The sequence below is a fragment of the Lutra lutra genome, chromosome 3 (genome assembly GCF_902655055.1).
Source record: "Lutra lutra chromosome 3, mLutLut1.2, whole genome shotgun sequence".
NCBI classification, from domain to species: domain Eukaryota; kingdom Metazoa; phylum Chordata; class Mammalia; order Carnivora; family Mustelidae; genus Lutra; species Lutra lutra.
The window spans coordinates 20,919,059-20,938,400 of NC_062280.1; the positions used below are offsets into that span (position 1 = coordinate 20,919,059).

Consider the following 19,342-nt stretch of genomic DNA (forward strand, 5'->3'; position numbering starts at 1 on the left):
AAAATCTTAAAAAAAAAAAAAAAGTCCTGATTTTGTGCTCCACTGCTCCGCCGGGAGCCGGGAGCCGGCTCCTCCCCCCGCGGTCTATCTTTCTGTCGCTTTGGATTCACTTCTCCGCCAGTCCTACCTTTCAGAAAGTGGTTGATTTTCTGTTTCTAGAGTTGCTGTTCTTCTTCTCTTCGATCTCCCGTTGGATTTGTAGGTGTTTGCAATCTTTAGATAAGCTATCTAGCTGATCTCCCGCTATCTGAAGTAGTTTCAGCCTGCTACTTCTCCGCCATCTTGACTCCTCCCCTCAATAGTAGTCATATACTTCTGAATTAATTTCTTGAACCAATCAAGAGCCATAACCTTCAGTTCAAAAAATATGGTCTGGAAAATTCAGGAAATCTTCTCACTTCTTAATGGTTGCATTTTTTTTTTTTCAAGTTCTTCATGTGTGGGCTGTGCCATTTGCTAGTTGATAGCAGGGTACAAAAATTTCCCTTTTGCATACCCTAACTCGGGAAGAAACTGGGTTTGGGAGTTAAGTTTAGATTTTAGATTTAAGGTTTCATTTTGGATCTTAGTAGCTCTCAGTTTATAATTTGTTATTTATTGGCTGGCTATCATTCCCTCGACCATATGTTACTCAAGATGAAGAAGTTAAACTTATATATCTTCACATCCCCTAAGGTACCTAGGATGATGTAGTATATTTAGTAATTGTTTAAATCTATTTTATAGTGTAATTAAGTTAAACACTAAATAGTAACTATATCATGTGTTTAAATTGAGTAATAAAATTTCAGAACCTTGAGATTTTTTCAAATTAGTTTTGCTATTTTATATGAATATATAGAGTTTTCAAAATGATTTCAAATTTTTGAAAATTTTCTTCATAAGATAACTTCTGCTTATTTAGTACTTTGCAGGTTCTCTGGTTATTTTACATGGTATTAACACCAATAATTGATTAAGATAGCCAATAAGGTACACAGATATTCCCATTTCTTTCAAGGTTAAAGAAAAAAACCAAACTGATAACATTGTATAAAAGGAACATCACGATCTGAAACTCATTTATTTCTATAGACTCTCCTCAACACCCACCACCCAAATTACTCACCAACTAATACCAGTTGCTTACTCTCCCCCACCTACTCAAAACTCATGACTTCTTCTAACTCCACATTTGTAGGCATGGTTTCCTCTGACCAAAATGCTGATCTAACCTTCTGCCCCACCCTCAACTTAGCCTAGCTGATTCCTAGTTATCCTTCAAAACTCTTTCTAACCTCTCTACTTCTGGGAAGTATCTAGCAAAAGTGAAATGAGTGGGACCAGTTGTGGGTATAGTAGAGTAAACTACACAAAAGATAAGTGGATGAATAAGTAAACAAATGAGAAAATTAAAGCTATAAACCATGTTGTGTCACCCCTTGGGATATTTGCCAATATAATCATCTTTCTGTCATTGGAAACAGAGCCTCTCTTGTGATACCTCCATGCCAAAGGTCCCGCTATGCCACCTACTTTGACGTTGCTGTTCTTCGCTGCCTACTCCAGCCCCACTGGTCTGAGGAAGGCACTCAGTGGTCTCTGATGTACTATCTACAAAGGCTGCGGCACATGTTGGAAGAGAAGCCTGAAAAGCCTCCAGAGCCAGATATTCCTCTCTTGCCCAGACCCAGGAGCAGCTCGATGGTGGCAGCAGCTCCCTCACTAGTGAACACCCACAAAACCCAAGTAAGAGAAACTCAGTGCTTTGTCTTTTGAATCAACAACTTTGGCCATAACAGATTCTTTTTTTCTCCTATTCATCCATCTCTTTATTCCAGTGCTGACTACTTATTAGTGGGTTACTCTGATATTATTATCATTTCCCTTTTATCTTTTATTGCTAGATAATTTTGGTTCTTTCTTAGCATTTAATTTACCATTCAAAGAAGGGTATCTAAATACCTCTAACTCACACTAATCTAGAGTTGAGGCTCTGTTGATCCAGAATAATGGAAAATTTCCCAACTGAAGTGCTAGTCAATAGATAGTTCTCTCATACAACTGTTGATTACTGATGTCATGAAATGTGTGACACTAGCATTTTACTGAACATGGTTTACCTTCTTTTGCATAGCTCAAAATTTTTAGCACCTCAATATCATAATTAGAAATATTTCCTTTGGACATATAGTCTTCCTATTTATTATAGATGTTTGGAAAAATAAACTGACTATATCCTGATTTGATGACATCCCCCTGAAAATCACTTTTTGATAAATGAATGTGCTAATACCGGCTTGAACACTTTTTCTTTCCCTCTTTCTCATTGATACCATGTGTGTTGGATATGTAGAGAAAAATGGTGATTTGCAGTGTGCCCCGTTGTTTGGTTTAGTTAATTATGAATTGGCTATATCTGAAAATGTCTATATATTCTGAAAGTAAACATGAGCAATATTAGAGTGAAAAAGAGAGATATTCTGTTTTAGTAGTAGATGATTCTGCCCAAAATAAAAATCTCTTTTGGTGAACCATTAAACAGAAAAACTTTTTTTTTAATGGAAAGAGAAAACAAGATACCTTTCTTGGCTTTCCCAAATATGGAGCTTCATGTTCTCACTGTTAAAAACTCCAAACAGGGGTTACAGTTAATATATAACATATCTCCTCCAAAGCAGGATATGGATTCTAAAAGTCTAAAACTACAAGTTAAACAGTTCATAGATATCAAAACATTAGGCACACCCCTATTAAAAATATGACATCTCAATAAGAAAAGTCTTTGGATATAAAGCCCTAAGTCCTTGATTGTGAAGTTGCCTTTATTGTCTATTAAGGACCTCACCATGAAGTGTAATGAAGAGGAAAAATCTCTTAGCCCTGAGGCCTTTTCTAAGGTTTCGTTGACCAATTTACGTAGGTCTGCAGTCCCAGATCTTTCTTCAGACCTTGGCATGAACATTTTTAAGAAGGTGAGTAGAACCATTTAAGCTCTATAATATTTTGGTGCTTGGAAAAAAAAATCAGTAGGATATGAGGTCATGCTACAGAATGGGTTAGGCTGGGAAAGGAACATTGAGGAGAGAAGTCAGCCCCCACTTATAGCACTGGTTTGCAGCATGACCTTGTGTGAGTCCCTCTGTATGCATGAATGTTTCCCATTCTTAATGTTACCAAGCTCAATTCTGATGAAGTGTGTAGAGTGCTTTCAGTGGTAGTGGAGATAGTTGTGGTAGCCATGATAGCGACTTATATTTGTACGGTTCCTCTCATTTTATCAAGGATTTTATATAAATGGTTCTCATTTAATCCAATGAGATTCTAAATTTCTACATTTTGCACCTAAGAAAATGAGCCTTACTGAAGTCTTATTCAGAGTGATGGGATCATCATGGAACATTGATTCTTGAGGTCATCTCTAGTTTAAAGACAACAAAACAAACAAAACTCTGTAAATAAAGTAGTAAATCCTTACAACAAATCACTTAAATTTTCTACCCTCACAACTTTTTATAGGCCATCTCATAGGTTTCCATTCAATAAACATTTACTATGCATCATTAGACCTCTAAAAATGAGAAATTAAAAGCAGAGTCAAGTGTACACTTGGGAGTCACCTAACCAGTGTTCAAATTCTTGCTCTGCCACCTTCAACCTCTGTGATCCTGGTCAAACGATACTAAGTATCAGTTCCTTTATTTGTAAATTGGATACATAACATACTTACTTCAAAAGGTTATGAGGATTGAGATAATACCTGTAAATTCCTCCCTGTGCCTGGCATTTAGTTAGTACTCAATGAATGTTAATTATTCTCAAAAAAGAAAGGAGCTAAGCCTTAGAAATTTTAGCAGTTTGTGAAAGGTTGAGTCCAAACTCAAAACCAGGTCTTGTTCAAGCTAGGTCATGCCTTTATGAATCTACCATTCCATCTCTCTTTTTGTAAATATATGGAACCAATCAGCTAGGATATAATGTGTAGAATAATGTATGTGTAGTAGCTTCATTTTCTTTTTTTCAAAATGATTAGTTCAGCTGTGTTCATGAAAGACACAGAACATATTGTTAACTTACATATGAGCTCAGAGTGTTGCTATACAAACAGTCATGTCTACCTTCATTGATAATGTAATGATAGACAATGGTTGCAGTTTTTCTAAAAATGTCAATAATCCAGGGGAATAAGTTTTCAGTACTGACTACACATGAGAATCTCTGGGGAGACATAAAAAAATTGCTGTGCCCAGACCCGCACCCAAACCAATTAGGTCAGAATTGCTGCAGGTTAGACCCAGACATTGGTATATTTTAAAAGCTTCTCAAGAAATTCTTAACTCTTATTTCTACTGGATTTTGAACTTGTTTGACAGGAGTAATAGGTTTGTACCAATTCATGCTTTGTATCTTCTGACTTTATGGACAGTGGCACACACTTGAAGTTGTCTGGCTGGAAAAATTGATTTCAATCTGGAAAAATGAAACAGATAATAACTGGCTGGTTCAAGTGGTGAATCTAGAATCCTATACTCTAACCTATGGTTCTCAAATTTTAGCATTTATCAGAATTACCTACAGGGCTTATTAAAACACAACTGCTGATGGGGCACCTGGGTGGCTCAGTCGTTAAGCGTCTGCCTTCTGCTCAGGTCATGATCCCAGGGTCCTGGGTTCGAGCCCCACATGAGGCTCCCTGCTAGGTGGGAAGCCTTCTTCTCCTTCTCCCATTCCCTCTGTTTGTGTTTCCTCTCTGTGTTTCTCTCTGTCAAATAAATAAAAATCTTTAAAAAAAAAAAAAAAACCACAACTGCTGGACCTTACCTTCAAGGTTTCTAATCTAGTTTATTTGGAGTTGAACCTGACAATTTGTATTTCTAACAGTTTCCCAGTTGATGCTGATCCCACTGGTCCAGTGACAACACAAGCTAGCAGAAAGACCCAGGGAATATGTTACATTTTGTTTTGTGTCTTTCACTCTTTTAACGCATTATGGAAATTTCACCCATCTCTATTGGATGACACTCATTGACTTTCTGGTCTCTTCTTCCTGGAACATTCCTGTATTTTACTGCAGATTATTATTATTTGTGCTGTGCCTAATCCTTTACCTCTCATCCTCATAGTTCAAGAGTCGCAAAGAAGACCGAGAGAGGAAAGGCTCGATCCCATTCCACCACACAGGGAAGAGGAGGCCCCGAAGAATGGGGGTGCCATTCCTGCTTCATGAGGACCACCTGGATGTATCCCCCACCCGAAGCACATTCTCCTTCGGAAGTTTCTCTGGGCTTGGTGAAGACAGGCGAGGCATTGAAAAAGGAGGCTGGCAAACCACCATTTTAGGTGACCACAAGGAGTTTTCAAAGTAGGGCAGAGCTTGAGTGACCTGTTTAGAAATCTGGATCTAGGGCTCCGGGGCAAATCTGCATCTTTCTTGAACAGTTTAGTCAAGAAATATGGGCCCAGATGCTAGCTTCTAGTACCAAAGGAATGCAGATAATTTAATTAAAATGGAAGAACTGTGTATAATTAGGCAGGTAATGGCCCTATTTCTTAGGGACTTTAGATGTGGAAACATGGCCTTAAAGGGTCTTGTGCATTAGGATTCATCATGATTCCAAAAACGACTTTAATTTGGATATTAGAAAAGGAAAATATAAAGAAAAGTAAAAGAAGCTTCTCCCCCCTTCCTGGATGGCATATTTAGAAAGCCAGCTTAAATTCAGAAACTGAGAGCTTTCTGGGACTCCATATATGGTTTCTAACATTTGGCTTAGATTGGGGCTGATCTTACGACAGACAACTTCATCCATCATCTTGACCCTGACTATTCCTAGAACAAGTCCAATGTCTGCTACTTGGCTGTGCCTCAGACACTTCCAAATGTCCCTTTATCCTCCCTGCTGTCCTTTGGAAAGACAACATCTCAGCAGAGAATCTTTCATTTTTAAATTCTCTCGTGGTGCTCTTGTCCATCTCAGGGAAATTTACCCGGCGGGGCAGTTCAGATGCAGCCACGGAGATGGAGAGCCTGAGTGCCAGGCACTCCCACTCCCACCACACCCTGGTGAGTGACCTGCCAGATCACTCCAACAGCCACGGAGAAAACACTGTCAAGGAAGGTGGGTCGGAGGCGGCACCTGCAGGCGGGAGTTCAGGTTCCTTTTCCTGTTTCCTGTTTTTACTCCATATTCCATTTTCATTGCAATCTGGCTCCTTCTACTTTTTAAAAACTTGCATTCATGTATTACATTTAATGTATTACATTTACTTGTGAGCCATTCTTGGGATTTCCTTTGTAGCAAAAGCTATTTGATGGCACACTGCAAACACCATGCCTCTCAGAGAGGAAGGAAGCCATTCATCTTTGTTTTCAAAAGGTCATAGACCCATGGGGCTAGAAGAGACTTAGAAGACAGTTATATTCAGTACCACGGTCCCCTGTATGATGTCCCTCGAAAGGTCTTATCTACCTTCAATGAGAGGAAAGTCACTGCCTTCCAGGGCTATGGATTCCTTTTTCAGACAGCTGCTATTTCAAATAAGTGCCTTATATGCTTCATGTGGAGAAAACATGTGTGTCTGGGTGGAAGCCAAATTGGTCTCTTATTCTTTACTCTTAACCTACAAGCAGAAATTGAAGCCCTCTTTTCCCTGGAGTATGTGTCAAGTATTTGATGATACCAGTTACTTCCACCACAAATTTATGTTCCATTACTCTTGAACAAAGGAGAAAAAAACCTTCCTTATTTGCTGTTGCTTAAATATGCTAGATAAAACCAAATATTTTACCAGCCACAAACTTGTGGGGAAATACTTCAACTAAACCAGTTGCTAAAAGCATTAGTAAATCCTGAATATGTATAGATGCTACTGTATCAGTAGGATCTGCCATTTAAGAATGGGTAAAATCCACCCGTTAAACAAAAGTTAAACTCTAGCCCGGGGTCTTAAGGAAGCCAGATGGAATTCACATTTTCTATAACTTTCATTTTTGCCAGATATCACATGGCCTTGACCCAAGGCAATTTTGTGGGAATTGAGAATAGCTTTGAGACTGCACGTCAAACATCTACAAGAGCCTCAGCTCTGATTGTGACCATGAGAGTGTAACTGCCTGTTACGAGCTAATATGGGGAAAATTAAGACATTGCTTTCTTTTTATTAGTGCGATCCCAGATTTCCACAATCACAGTTGCAACCTTCAACACCACCTTGGCATCGTTCAACGTAGGCTATGCAGACTTTTTCAGTGAGCATATGAGGAAGCTCTGCAACCAGGTGCCTATCCCGGAGATGCCACATGAACCCTTGGCATGTGCGAATCTGCCCCGAAGCCTCACAGACTCCTGCATAAACTACAGCTACTTAGAGGACACGGAACATATCGATGGGACGAATAACTTTGTCCATAAGAATGGCATGCTTGATCTTTCAGTAAGAAGCAAGAATTTCTCTTACCAAAGCTTGAAAGATAATGACTCTTTGATCCAGTTTTTATAATGCTATAAAATAGATTCTTAGCAATGTTGAACCTTAAAATGAAAAGGCTACCCATATAAAAAATTTCACAAATGTGTCAACCATCACCTAGGCAACTTTCCCTTTTTATTTTTTTTCAAGCATTACATTCAATGTGATCTGACCTCAGAATATTTTTATAATCCAAAAACATTAGCAAATCCTGAATATGCTTATGTAAAATACACATAAATGAGTATGGGCTAAGTCTCGTTTCTCTAGAATAAGAGTAAAAAGTTCTCAGTTTATTTTCTTTTATTATACAAGCAACATGACTGCAAACCTCCTGGGTAGCAAGGGAAAATGAATAGAACCCCATTAAAAGATTTAAACTTGCATTCTCAAGAATGCCTGTCTTGATTATAGTTATTAGCAAATGAAAGGATTGTTATAGTTTACAATTATATTTCACAAAATTTGTTATTTCATATTAGAAAATGGGCTCAGCAAATAATTTAATATATTAAAATCAATGAAAAGATATAATTTAAACATGCAAATATTTTGCATTTAAAATTGAGGTGTAAATAATGATACAATTGTGAATGCCTAAATGTTTCTCGATTATGTGGATGTGGGAATCATTGTTTTTTATCTATTATGAGAGAAAGTGAAAGGCAGAGGATTAAAACCCTTTGATTTAAAAAATCAGTTGAACCTGTTTCCATTTAGGTGAAAAATTATGGTCCCATTAATTCACTGTTCTTCAGTATCCCTATTAACAGTATTATGATAAGTTTTGGAATACTTCAGTGAGATAATACACAATATTTTCTTTTTATACATACGTTTCATGTCTTTGGGTGACTTATACTTAAGTTAAGCACATACACAAGGTCCCAGTGCAATTTAAATAGGCACATTTGAAAATTACCTCAATTATTTATGCTTAAGTACATAGAAGAGCCTAAAAGAAATGTATTAAACAGAATAACAAAATCTATGTAGGGAGAGATAGTTCAGGCAAACTAATCACCTTCTGTTCATCTTTTTCTTTCCCTTCAGGTGGTTCTGAAGGCTGTTTATCTTGTCCTGAATCACGACATCAGTTCTCGCATCTGTGATGTAGCACTAAACATTGTAGAATGCTTGCTTCAACTTGGTGTGGTGCCTTGTGTAGAAAAGAACAGAAAAAAGAGTGAAAACAAGGAACATGAAACTACAGAAAAAAGAGCCAGTGAGGGAACCTTCCAGTTCAAAGGTGTATCTGGAAGTTCACCCTGTGGATTCGGGGGCCCTTCAGTTAGTGGAGCTGGAGATGGTGGAGGAGAAGAAGGAGGTGGAGATGGAGGCAGTGGAGGAGGTGATGGAGGAGGAGGAGGTGGCGGAGGTGGACCTTATGAGAAGAATGATAAGAACCAAGAGAAGGTATGAGTAAACCACCTTCTGTGTTCTCATGAAATGTTGCCCCTAATTTCTTTCCAGTGCTTGCTTGCCAAGAATTTGATTACAACTAGTCCCTAAAGAAAGTCGTGAGCCTAGAAATCTCTTCAGTGGGTTCTCACCAGGCATTAGTAGAAATGGTTAGATGAAATGGTATTCTCAATTCAAAAACCATTGACATTCAAGCAGTGTTAGAGCTAATTTCCTGGTCATGTTATTTCTTTAGGGTAGTATCTCAGTTATACTATATGACCATCACTCACAGTCTGTCACGAATAGCCTCTTTCTCAAGTTTTTCAGGGTCTGACCAAATCAAGGACTCTTTTCTTCTCAGAATGCCATAACAAAATACCATAGATTGGGTGGATTAAACAACATAAATTCTCTTCTCACATTTCTGGAGGCTGGGAAGATCAAGATGAAGGTGCCAGCAAGGCTTCTGAAGCTTCTTCTCTTGGGTTATAGGTGGCTGCCATCTTGCTGTATACTCACATGGCCTCTTTTTTTCTCTACACACACACACACACAGAGAGTATATGTGCTGCCGAAGCGAGCACTACAGAGAGAGAGAGAGAGAGAGAAGGAGAGAGAGAGAGTCCTCTGGTGTCCATTCTTATAAGGATACTGATCTCATCAAACTAGAGCCCCACTCTCATGAAATCATCTAATCCTAATTACCTCCCAAAAGCCACATCTTCAAACACCATCACATTGAAGGTTAATGCTTCAACATGTGAATTTGGGAAAAATATATTCAGTCCATAACAAGCTGTATAATTTTTCTTCAAGATGATTTTTTTTCTCTTGATCTAAGGAACACGTTTTTTGGGCAGCCAATTTCAATCACTGTTGAAGAAAGTGAAGAATTTTGTTCAGCTAATTGGTAGCTTTCAAAGACTAGTCTTGGTGCTCTCATGTCTCAGTGTTTCACAACTTATGTTTTTAGCTTTCTTATTATTTATAATTCCTGAATTTAATTCCCTTTGCCTTGGCAATACCTCATTTATGATTTATGCACTTAATGCCAAAAATTAGTTTTTTCCTTTACTTTGGGTTCTAAATAAATACCATAGCTTGGGGCTCTCAGGGGGCTCAGTCAGCTGAGTGTCCTATTCTTGATTTCATCAGGTCTTGATCTCAGCGTTGTGATTTCAAGCCCCACATTGGGCTCCTCAGTGCCATGGTGGGCATGGAGCCTACTTTAAAAAAAAAAAAAAGAGAGAGAGAGAGAGAGAAAGAAAGAAAAAAGAATTACCATAGTTTGAATTCACATAACTTACACTGATTTCAGTTCAGGGTTTTTGTTGGAAAATACTGTTAACAAATTGAAATCAACAGAAGATTTGAATATCTGATGTCAGGATGTACATATCAGGTCAAGTGTTTACAGGTGTAAGATGACGTGTGCAGAGTTCTACTATCTACATAATTATCTAAACTATGAATTGTCCATCTGAATAAGTGTGTGGTGCCCCTTCCTCTTATAATTTCTTCTCTATCTTTTTCTAATCCTACTTGATCCATTTTTAATGTGCATCAATCATCTGTGTTTCTTCATCTCATTTTCTACTATCTTCCTAATATTTTAGGTCTCTCATCCAAATATTCTTTTTCCTGAACCCTTTCTTTAGGATTTTCTTCCTCTGACTTAATCATAAATGTGTATTTTCCAATTCTTTTTTTTAAGATTTTATTTATTTATTTGTCAGAGAGAGAGCACAAGCAGGGGGAGCAGTGGGCAAAGGGAGAAGCAGGCTCTTCACTGGTCAGACCCTGAAAATCTTGAGAAATGGTATTCGTGACAGACTGTGAGTGATGGTCATATAGTATAACTGAGATACTACCCTAAAGAAATAACATGACCAGGAAATTAGCTCTAACACTGCTTGAATGTCAAGCAGGAGCCTGATGGGGACTTGATCCCAGGACTCTGGGATCATGATCTGAGCCAAATGAAGACTCTTAACTGACTGAGCTACCCAAGCATCCTGAGTGTATTTTCCAATTCTGACAGTATCTTCCAGTGCTTAAGGTTGCCAACTTCTTACCTCTTCATACATTGCTGAGGATAATCCAAAAATCCTCAGATCTCACTCTTACTAAATGTCCATGTTTTATCTTTCAATATAAGCTGGCTACTCAAAGAGATAATAGATGGTATTTTATCCAATCTAATATTCAAGGGAAAATAGAAAGAAAAAAATAAGAGTTATGAAATTTTGATAGGTTTTTATTATTAAAGCTTAGATAGTTCAACTAAATTAAAGAGGGCTTTGTTATGTATCTTAAGAATTTCTGAGGTCATTATTAGTATTATATTTTTACTTTTAGTTCTAAAATTTTACCCAATTGGTATCTGCATATGATTTCTTTTTGAAGACTTGCAAGTTTCTTGCCAATTTAAAATCCAGTTAGTATCCTAGGTACTTGATAATGTAAACAGTATTTGAACAGAAGTTATCACTCTTGGTTAGATGGAATTTTTTGAAGTCAGATATGTAGTCTTCAAAACAACCACCAAGTAATCAATGTTTCATAGTTAGTTCTGGAAAAAAGTACTCTTTGTAAAACAAATAATTTATAAAATAAAACCTAACCGTAGGTTAAGTACATGTATTTCTGATTCACACAGGTCTCTTCTGCCCTAAATCTCTGTATTTTCTGTAGAATCTGAGAGTTTATCTAATTTTACAGTGTAGTAATACCAGAAGCATGGGGAATTTATTAATTCAGAAAGGAAGATCTAATTCTAGTTCTATATATGTCACTAACTAATACTGAGAGCTTGAAATGTTATTTAATATCTGTCCTGATTTCTGTCTGTAGCTTGGTACATTTTTCTGAATGTCTCCTGTAAGAGGAACCTAAATCCTAAGGACATCTGAAGGTGTAAAGAAAGCCAAACCTGAATAGATATTTACTAAGAGCTTTTGGAGCTAGGGATTTTTTTTTTTTTAAAGGAACATACAGTAATCTAAAAATGGGTGTAAACCTATCTTCCAAATTAGGCCCTACCCAGAGTGAACTTTTCTGAGGCACTACTTACTGCCTTTAGCTGTACAGTCGGTACACCACACAAGGGCTCGTGGCTAAGGCTGAGTCAAGAAGGACTGAGATCCAGCCTATACTCTGCTCACTGAGCTGTTCAACCAAGAGATGCATCTACTAAAAGGGCTCATCTTTTTCTAACTCATCTACCCACAGGAATGCCTTTTCTAATTTGCACAAAGTAGTCTCAAAAGAGAGCAGTGTCCCACACCTAGAAATATATATATATATATATATATATATATATATATATATAATAAATATAAAATATGTATATATTATTATGATTCCCATTTTGTAGGGCACACAGTGGTTAAGTGGCTGGCCCAAGGTTATGGAGCTAAGATGTGAATCCAAACATTTCTGAATTGCTGTATATATAATAATTAAGTTAGTAAGTTTCTATTGATAATTTCTGAGTCTTCCATTTGCAACAGTCTGATTGATATACAGAGTACCCAGGAAATGGACTGAGATGTGGAGATGTGTGTGCATGAAGTTTCCTGAGGTGGCCTCTCAGGATCAACAACTGTGAGGTTGTAAAAGAAGCAAGATGAAGTAGAGAGAGAAGTTGAACTACAATGTAGTTGTAACAAACTTCAGCTCATCACATGGAGAGCTCTAAAGCAAGGATGACTCCTCAAAAGTAATCTCCAGGTGGAGAAAAGGAGCCCACATTTATACCCCTAAACCTGCATTATGCCTTTGACCAGCCATTGGAAGCAGAGTGCTACCAGGAAGAGCATTAACCTTAGGTGAAGCAACTCTCCTTTAGCTAAGAGCAATGGCCAGTTAGGATCTCAGTAGAGAGCTGTCAGCCAGCAACACTTCCAGGCTTAGAGAATGCTCAGTTTTGCAGGGGGCATCTCAGCACTGCATCCACTACATGAGGCTGTAGATTAGAAAAGGAGGACCAATGGCGTAACTTTTTAGGGGAGGGGAGTCTACCTTTCCGTATCATGGATGACGTCTTGGTAACACCATCTCTTTCACTCCCTACCCACACTGGAGTACTTTCAGTGTGTGATATCATTTGCTTAGCCACCTGTTCCACATGACAATGGAAAACCACTTCACCATTTACAGAACAATGCTTATCCATTATTTCCTTTGTTCTGCACAGTAAACCGATATAGAAAGGGAAATTATTAGGATCCTTCTGCCTCTTTGGAGATAATTCACAGAAGTTCATTTTTCTGGAAGCTGTGTCCTTCACTAAGAGCAAGGATTAAATGGGGCAAAAAAAGAGGATGATAACCATTCTATTAGTCTGATTATTCATCTCAGGAAAGCTTCCTATTTACCTGCAAAGGAAGAAACAAGCTGAATGTTGACAAATTTCTTTATATTCTCACTTTGCTGGTGCGTGAGTATTACAATACAGTGAAAATATAAAATTAGAAAGTCCCTTAAAAATGTCAGAAGTTGCCATGTGATTTCAAAGTTCCAGACTTTTATCAGTTCCAGAAATTTAGCAATAATCATTGCCTGGGTACTATCAGAAACCTGATGATGAGGGTAGCTTCTGGGAAAATCTATTTGCCTTCATCACTGATAGTCCCCATTGTCTCTCTAGGTGGTTCTAATAGTCTGCAAAGGATACAGTAAGCATGTTTTCTAATCAAGAGGTCTACATTTATATCCTTTAGCACTAGAGGATGATCAAAATGCACATTTTTCTTTCTTTTAAAAGGCAATCTGGATTTTAGAAAGGTTAACTTACTTGTTGAACCCTTGACAATTCTGTTTTTCAAGTTGTACGTGCTCACCATAAAACATATAAAACTCGGTTTAATCACAAAATGGAATGGCAGTACCAAAAGGGCTTTGTGACTTTTCTAGGATGAAAGTACACCTGTAAGCAACCATAGGCTTGCTCTGACCATGCTCATTAAAATAGTGAAGTCTTTGGGATGTGCCTATGGTTGTGGAGAAGGACATCGAGGGCTCTCTGGAGATCGTCTGAGACACCAGGTATTCCGAGAGAATGTAAGAGAATTACAGTAGATTCCATTTCCTCTCCTTCCCTGCCTCCAATTTAAAAATGAGTCCTTTGACAATGAGGGTCAGTGTTCCCTGAAAAATATTGCATTTCATAGGCATGATTAATGATGATTCAGAGTGGGAAGATTCCCACAACGTATCTCAAGACCTCAAAAACCCAGGCCTAGGAAAGCTTAATTGGGAAAACACTTCTGCCTTCTGCCTAGAGCAGGCCAACTCCCAGTTGGTGAAAGGGTGTATAATTGGAATGTGTGAACTAAAGTTTGCAAGACATTGGCAAAGATTAATGTATTTAAGGAGCCTCTGAGGGGCTGTGACAAATGACTTTTTGATCATTTGCCTGGGTACAATAGAAACATATTTTATGTTAAAGAATGGGGTCAAAGTTTAGGACTCAGTTTGTCATTCTTACATAGGTATGGAAAATGGCCCTTATTGGGACAAAACAGGACTATAAAAGTAGCCCATCATGTTCTGTCTGCTTTGTTTGAGAATGAACCTTGACTCCTTCGTATTTGAGATCATGTCCCTTTGAACTGTGTGAAACTTGAAACTCTGCGCTTGGGCTTGCAAAGCATAATTCTGTCATGGAATATGATCTTACTCCTGCTCATTTTCACTTGCCTCAGCTGATTGCTACTTTTCCCTTCACTCTTGAGCAATAACCCACCTACATAGCAAGTCCAAGCTGGGACAGTTGCCTCATACATACATTTGAATTGAAATTGTAAGAAAATATCCTCCTGAAAATAAGGGTTTTATGCAAATTTGAGTCCAGGAAACCCTTTGGCATATGACGGCAGAGTTTTAGGATCATATCAACATCTAATGCCAACCTATTTTTTCTTGGTATTAGTTTTTGTCATGAAATGTTCACACAGTACTAGCATGCTGGATTTCTTTCTTACTCTGTCATCTACCCATCATCTATCCATCTATCCATTTTTGTCTCTGTCTTTTATATGCTTTATGTTGTATTATATTCATTGATTGTTTATATATGGGGGGTTATAGTCACAGTAATTAACTTCTAAATTCTGAACCATGACAACTTTGACCAAGATCTAGATTTTGAGGCTCAAAATGTAAAAATCAAAATAATAATAATAATAATAATAATAATAAGGCAATAGAAAGCTGAAATCAGCCCATCTTTGAGCATCTGTATGTGATTTTTATTGTTTGATTTTTAATTCTATCACAGTATGAATAAATGCCTTCATGGTTATTATCACTCCTCATACAGAAGACCAATTCCATGAAATGGCACATTAAATATAATAAGTGCCATGCTTTGCTTGGAGGTATAAACTGGCTCTGACACCAGAACCTGTCTTTCTAGACTTGGAGAAAATAGGACAGGTGATCAGAAGCCACTTGAGAGATTACTTGCTGCTTAGTAGTCCACTATGCTTTCCTCATGAGACTACTGAACATTTCCCATCAGGCTGTCCAGACAGTTTTTTACCTGCCTTCTCAGTTTTCGACTTAAAGGGCAACTCTTCCATTCTCTTGTAGCCCAGCTTAATATTCATTATAGGGACTATATTTGCATCTCCTTGCTCAGCAAACACATTGTCCAAGAGATACAAACTTGAGACATTATCCCTGGAAAAGTTTATTTCAAGAAGCTGGTTCTTTACAAATTTCTAAAACATTGCATTTTCAGAAGTTACTTAACTTTTAAGATGTTAGGAGTGTTTCTTCTACCAGATCAGGGCCTCTATATTTCTTTAAGGAAGAAAGAAAGAAAGAGAGAAAAAACACGGAGGGAGGGAGAGAGGGAGGAAGAAAGAAAGGAAGAAATAGAAGATTACTTTAATGATATACATCAAAATGCTTAATAATTCCGGCATGTGTTTTTTTTAGCTTAATCATTTGCAGGTAGTCCCAAACTATTGAAAGGAAATTCACTCTGACAGCTTTATATCTCTTGGAGAAGTTTAGAATATTCATTGAGAATCAAAATGCTTAAGGTTTGATAGTCTGATTTGATTCTTGCTTAAACTTCCCATGGAACTCACTCAGACATTCTAATAGCCTCTAACGAATGGATTTGAAACTATTCTGCCTTTGGTATATTTTGTAGAGAAGATCACATAATTTGTGCTTCAAGACTTTACAACTCAGAAGTTTAAATTGTTTCGTAAGTGTAACAATGAAGATCTTTGCAAATTCTTTATGGGATAATAATTAAATACTACTTCATGCAGGAAATATTTTAAGTAAATGCTTTGAAAACATAATTTTATAGCAAGCAACATTTATTTTGTAAGGGAAAAAAGGAACTTGACTAAGATCCAGCAACCAATAACCTCTCTGGAATAAAAACACTTATTTTCTCATTATTCTAAGACCTAGTAAAGGGAGAATGAAAACAATTATCAATTCACCTGACTTTGGGATGCAGATGGGGGAATTACAGCAAGGTCATACCAAGAAATTTATTGCTAATCCCAAGTTTTGGCCTTTAAAAATCTTTCTATTTCTTTTCAGATTTTTCTAGAATCTTTCTTTGGGCCTTGATTTGTTAAAGTAATGATATAACTTAATTTTTCTTCTGGGAAACCATTAAGGGCCTACCTTGTACATTTGAATTCTTAGGGATTGCTTTCTCCAATCTGACTTTCGAGATTGTGCCTGGTTGTCCGAAGTTTTCCATCCTCGGTTAAGGTGGTCCTCACCCAACCACCTCCCTTTCCTTAGCCTGTTCCTTCAACCTAGAGTCTTCTGTTACTTCCCCATTTCATTCCTTTGTCATAGATTTCCTTATATCTCTTACACAGAATGTTTCTTCAAGAGAGCAACTAATCTCTATTCATTCATCCATCATCATAAGTTCTTTTGGAAAGTGGGTGGTACCTAAATAATGTTTGCCCCAATCATTATCTGGACTCTTCATAGGACTACTGTATCATAAGAGAAGTAACCTCAGTAAAGGGCAAGACTCTGACTCCTAATTTTGACTCTGCTGTGAACTGTGTCAACTTGGACAAAATCCTTGACTTCTGTGAGCCCCAGCTTCCTCAACTATAGTATTGGATGCTCATCAAATCACGAGGTGTGAAAGTCAAATGTTATGTACTTAACAGCAAAGCACTGTACACATATGATTTTTCTCTTCATAGTAGGAGAAGGCTGGGAGGCTTTGACTGACACCAGATAGTATCCGCATATTCCATCCGTGGCCTTCTGCAGCCAATGACCGTGCCTTCATTTGTTCTGATTATTATGGGATTGTTGTGGAATTATTCCCTTTCCCTTTGCCAGATGGCAGAATTATTTGCTGGATCATATGCAATATAATTGTGAGTATTAGGGTCTAGCCAATGGTTGCTTGGTTTTCACATCTATAAGGCTAATTTCTATTTAAATATCAAACTCTCACATTCAAATACAGACGCATAAATAAACAAACTAGACCTGCCTGTGTCTTATGCCTCCTCCCTGCTTCAAGGATCTTCCCCTCCTAGCCAGATGAGAGGACACTGGGTACCCACTTCCTATATCCCTCTCACTGCCCCCTCAATTAAATCTACTTAAGTTCAAAGTAGCTGAACATAGGAGTGGCACAGTACTTTCCATTACACAAAGCCTTTGAGGTTTTTCGAACCTGGCTGACCAATTCTGTAACCTGCCTAATTTTTGACACTGAGCTTTTCTTCATTGAGATCTTAAAATCTTGATCTTGGTGAAAAGACTGAGGGTTTTTTTGTTTTGGTTTGGTTTGGTTTTTTTTTTTTTTTTTTTTTGGCACCAGCATTGGACATTAGCCTTGGGTTTTACTTGGAGCAGCCCTTCTCAAAGTAAAGTCCTTCATACTGCTCAGCTTATCTCTACCCTCTCTTGCTCAGACAAGAGGGACTAGCAGGGTTGGCCTGCACCAGCCAGCAGGGATGGATGGAAGCCTTTGCCTTCTGCAGGCTTCTGTCTCAGACTAATGGTATCCCTAGCTTAAGCTGGTACCTGTGACTTTTTCCACTTTTCTTCCTTCATTGCAGGCCCAGAACTGCCTCACTAAGCTATACAAGCTAGATAAGATGCAATTCCGACAAACCATGAGGGACTATGTGAACAAGGACTCTCTCAATAATGTAGTGGACTTCTTGCATGCTTTGCTAGGATTTTGTATGGAGCCAGTCACTGACAGTAAGTAAAGCTGTGCTATGTTCCAGGAGAGATCGCTATGAGGTGACGCAGGTAGAGTTTCAGAAGTACCCTGAGTATGTGGGGATAGAATTTAGAGGGAAAGATTTTGTGTGTGTGTGTGTGTGTGTGTGTGTGTGTGTGTGTGTGTGTGTGTGTGTATAATAAAGTATCAATAAGAGAAGCTTGCACATCGCCTTTGATGACACATTTTTGGAAGCTTTGTGATGACATCTTTCCTCAGCAAAAGGGATTTGGTAAAGTTGTGGCATCCTCACAGCTAGCCCTTCAAGCCATCACTCATGGCACTCCTCTCTCTTTCACACGACTTTCTGTTATATGACAATTGAGGCAGAAATCAAGGAACAAGGGAGTATATTCATTAGTTCAACAAATATGAGTACTTACTGTATGCCATACACAGTACTTGGAGATTTTTTTCACAAAATAAAATAGGAAAGAAAAGATATATATAAATGTAATAGTAGTGTAATTTTGATATACTCATCTATACCTACATATATACTGAATTTTTTAAAAAACAGGCAAATGGATATATAGATAGCCCCACACACCATTTTATACTTCATGGCTTTAAGAAAACCACATCAAAGAGACCTGTGGTGTAAGGAGCCAGTGAACACCAATTGCATTAATAATAATCCAAACACCTTCAATACCACTCAAATGCAAATAGAGTAATGAAATGAAATGCTGTATGAAGCCTGAGTTGAGTAACATATACATTTTAATTAGAGCTTGAGAAGAAATAATGTCTTAGTATAGCCTTTTTTGGTTTATATGATACATGTATGGGAGTTGATTAATTTTAATGAAGGTCTATTTGATGAATTTGGAGCCAATTTCCCTAATTGTATCCCAGGCTTTATTGTTTGGTGATCTCATTAAAAAAATATTGTCCCTTTATAGAGCCCCTAAAATAATGTATATCCTCAAAGAAGTTTTAAGCTGAGCACATTACAAATTTTAAAAAATAATAAAGTGGGAATTATAGTTGAGATACTGTAAGAGAAATTCCTATTTTCTCTTTTTTTAAGCTAGCTGAGATAGAAACTGCAAGCATAGACCAAAAGATTTCTTTCTACGATGTAAAATCTAGGGATAATCCCCTGCTAGCTGACACAGACAGTGAAAGGTTGGTGATAAAGTGTATTACTTCAAGGTGACAAATCCCCCCTGGGACTCTTGAGAAGTGGCTCACGGTGTATCAGCCAACCAAACACACAGGTCCTTATCTGATTCA

The 19,342-nt window shown here is 37.7% G+C and overlaps 1 protein-coding gene across 7 annotated transcripts in view; it reads left to right on the forward strand.

Annotated features, from left to right (window-relative positions):
* Positions 1-19,342, forward strand: part of UNC80 (unc-80 homolog, NALCN channel complex subunit) — a 239,001-nt gene that overhangs the window by 51,932 nt on the left and 167,727 nt on the right. For 3 of the 7 annotated variants that reach the window (XM_047721936.1, XM_047721937.1, XM_047721938.1), the window contains exons 8-15: positions 1,467-1,728; positions 2,820-2,954; positions 5,103-5,319; positions 5,958-6,134; positions 7,145-7,413; positions 8,503-8,865; positions 13,771-13,917; positions 17,934-18,081. In XM_047721936.1, coding sequence (XP_047577892.1) covers positions 1,467-1,728; positions 2,820-2,954; positions 5,103-5,319; positions 5,958-6,134; positions 7,145-7,413; positions 8,503-8,865; positions 13,771-13,917; positions 17,934-18,081 — 1,718 coding nt within the window. The remainder of the gene's footprint in view (positions 1-1,466; positions 1,729-2,819; positions 2,955-5,102; positions 5,320-5,957; positions 6,135-7,144; positions 7,414-8,502; positions 8,866-13,770; positions 13,918-17,933; positions 18,082-19,342) is intronic. The other 4 variants (XM_047721941.1, XM_047721939.1, XM_047721940.1 and 1 more) reach the window with 2 other exon arrangements.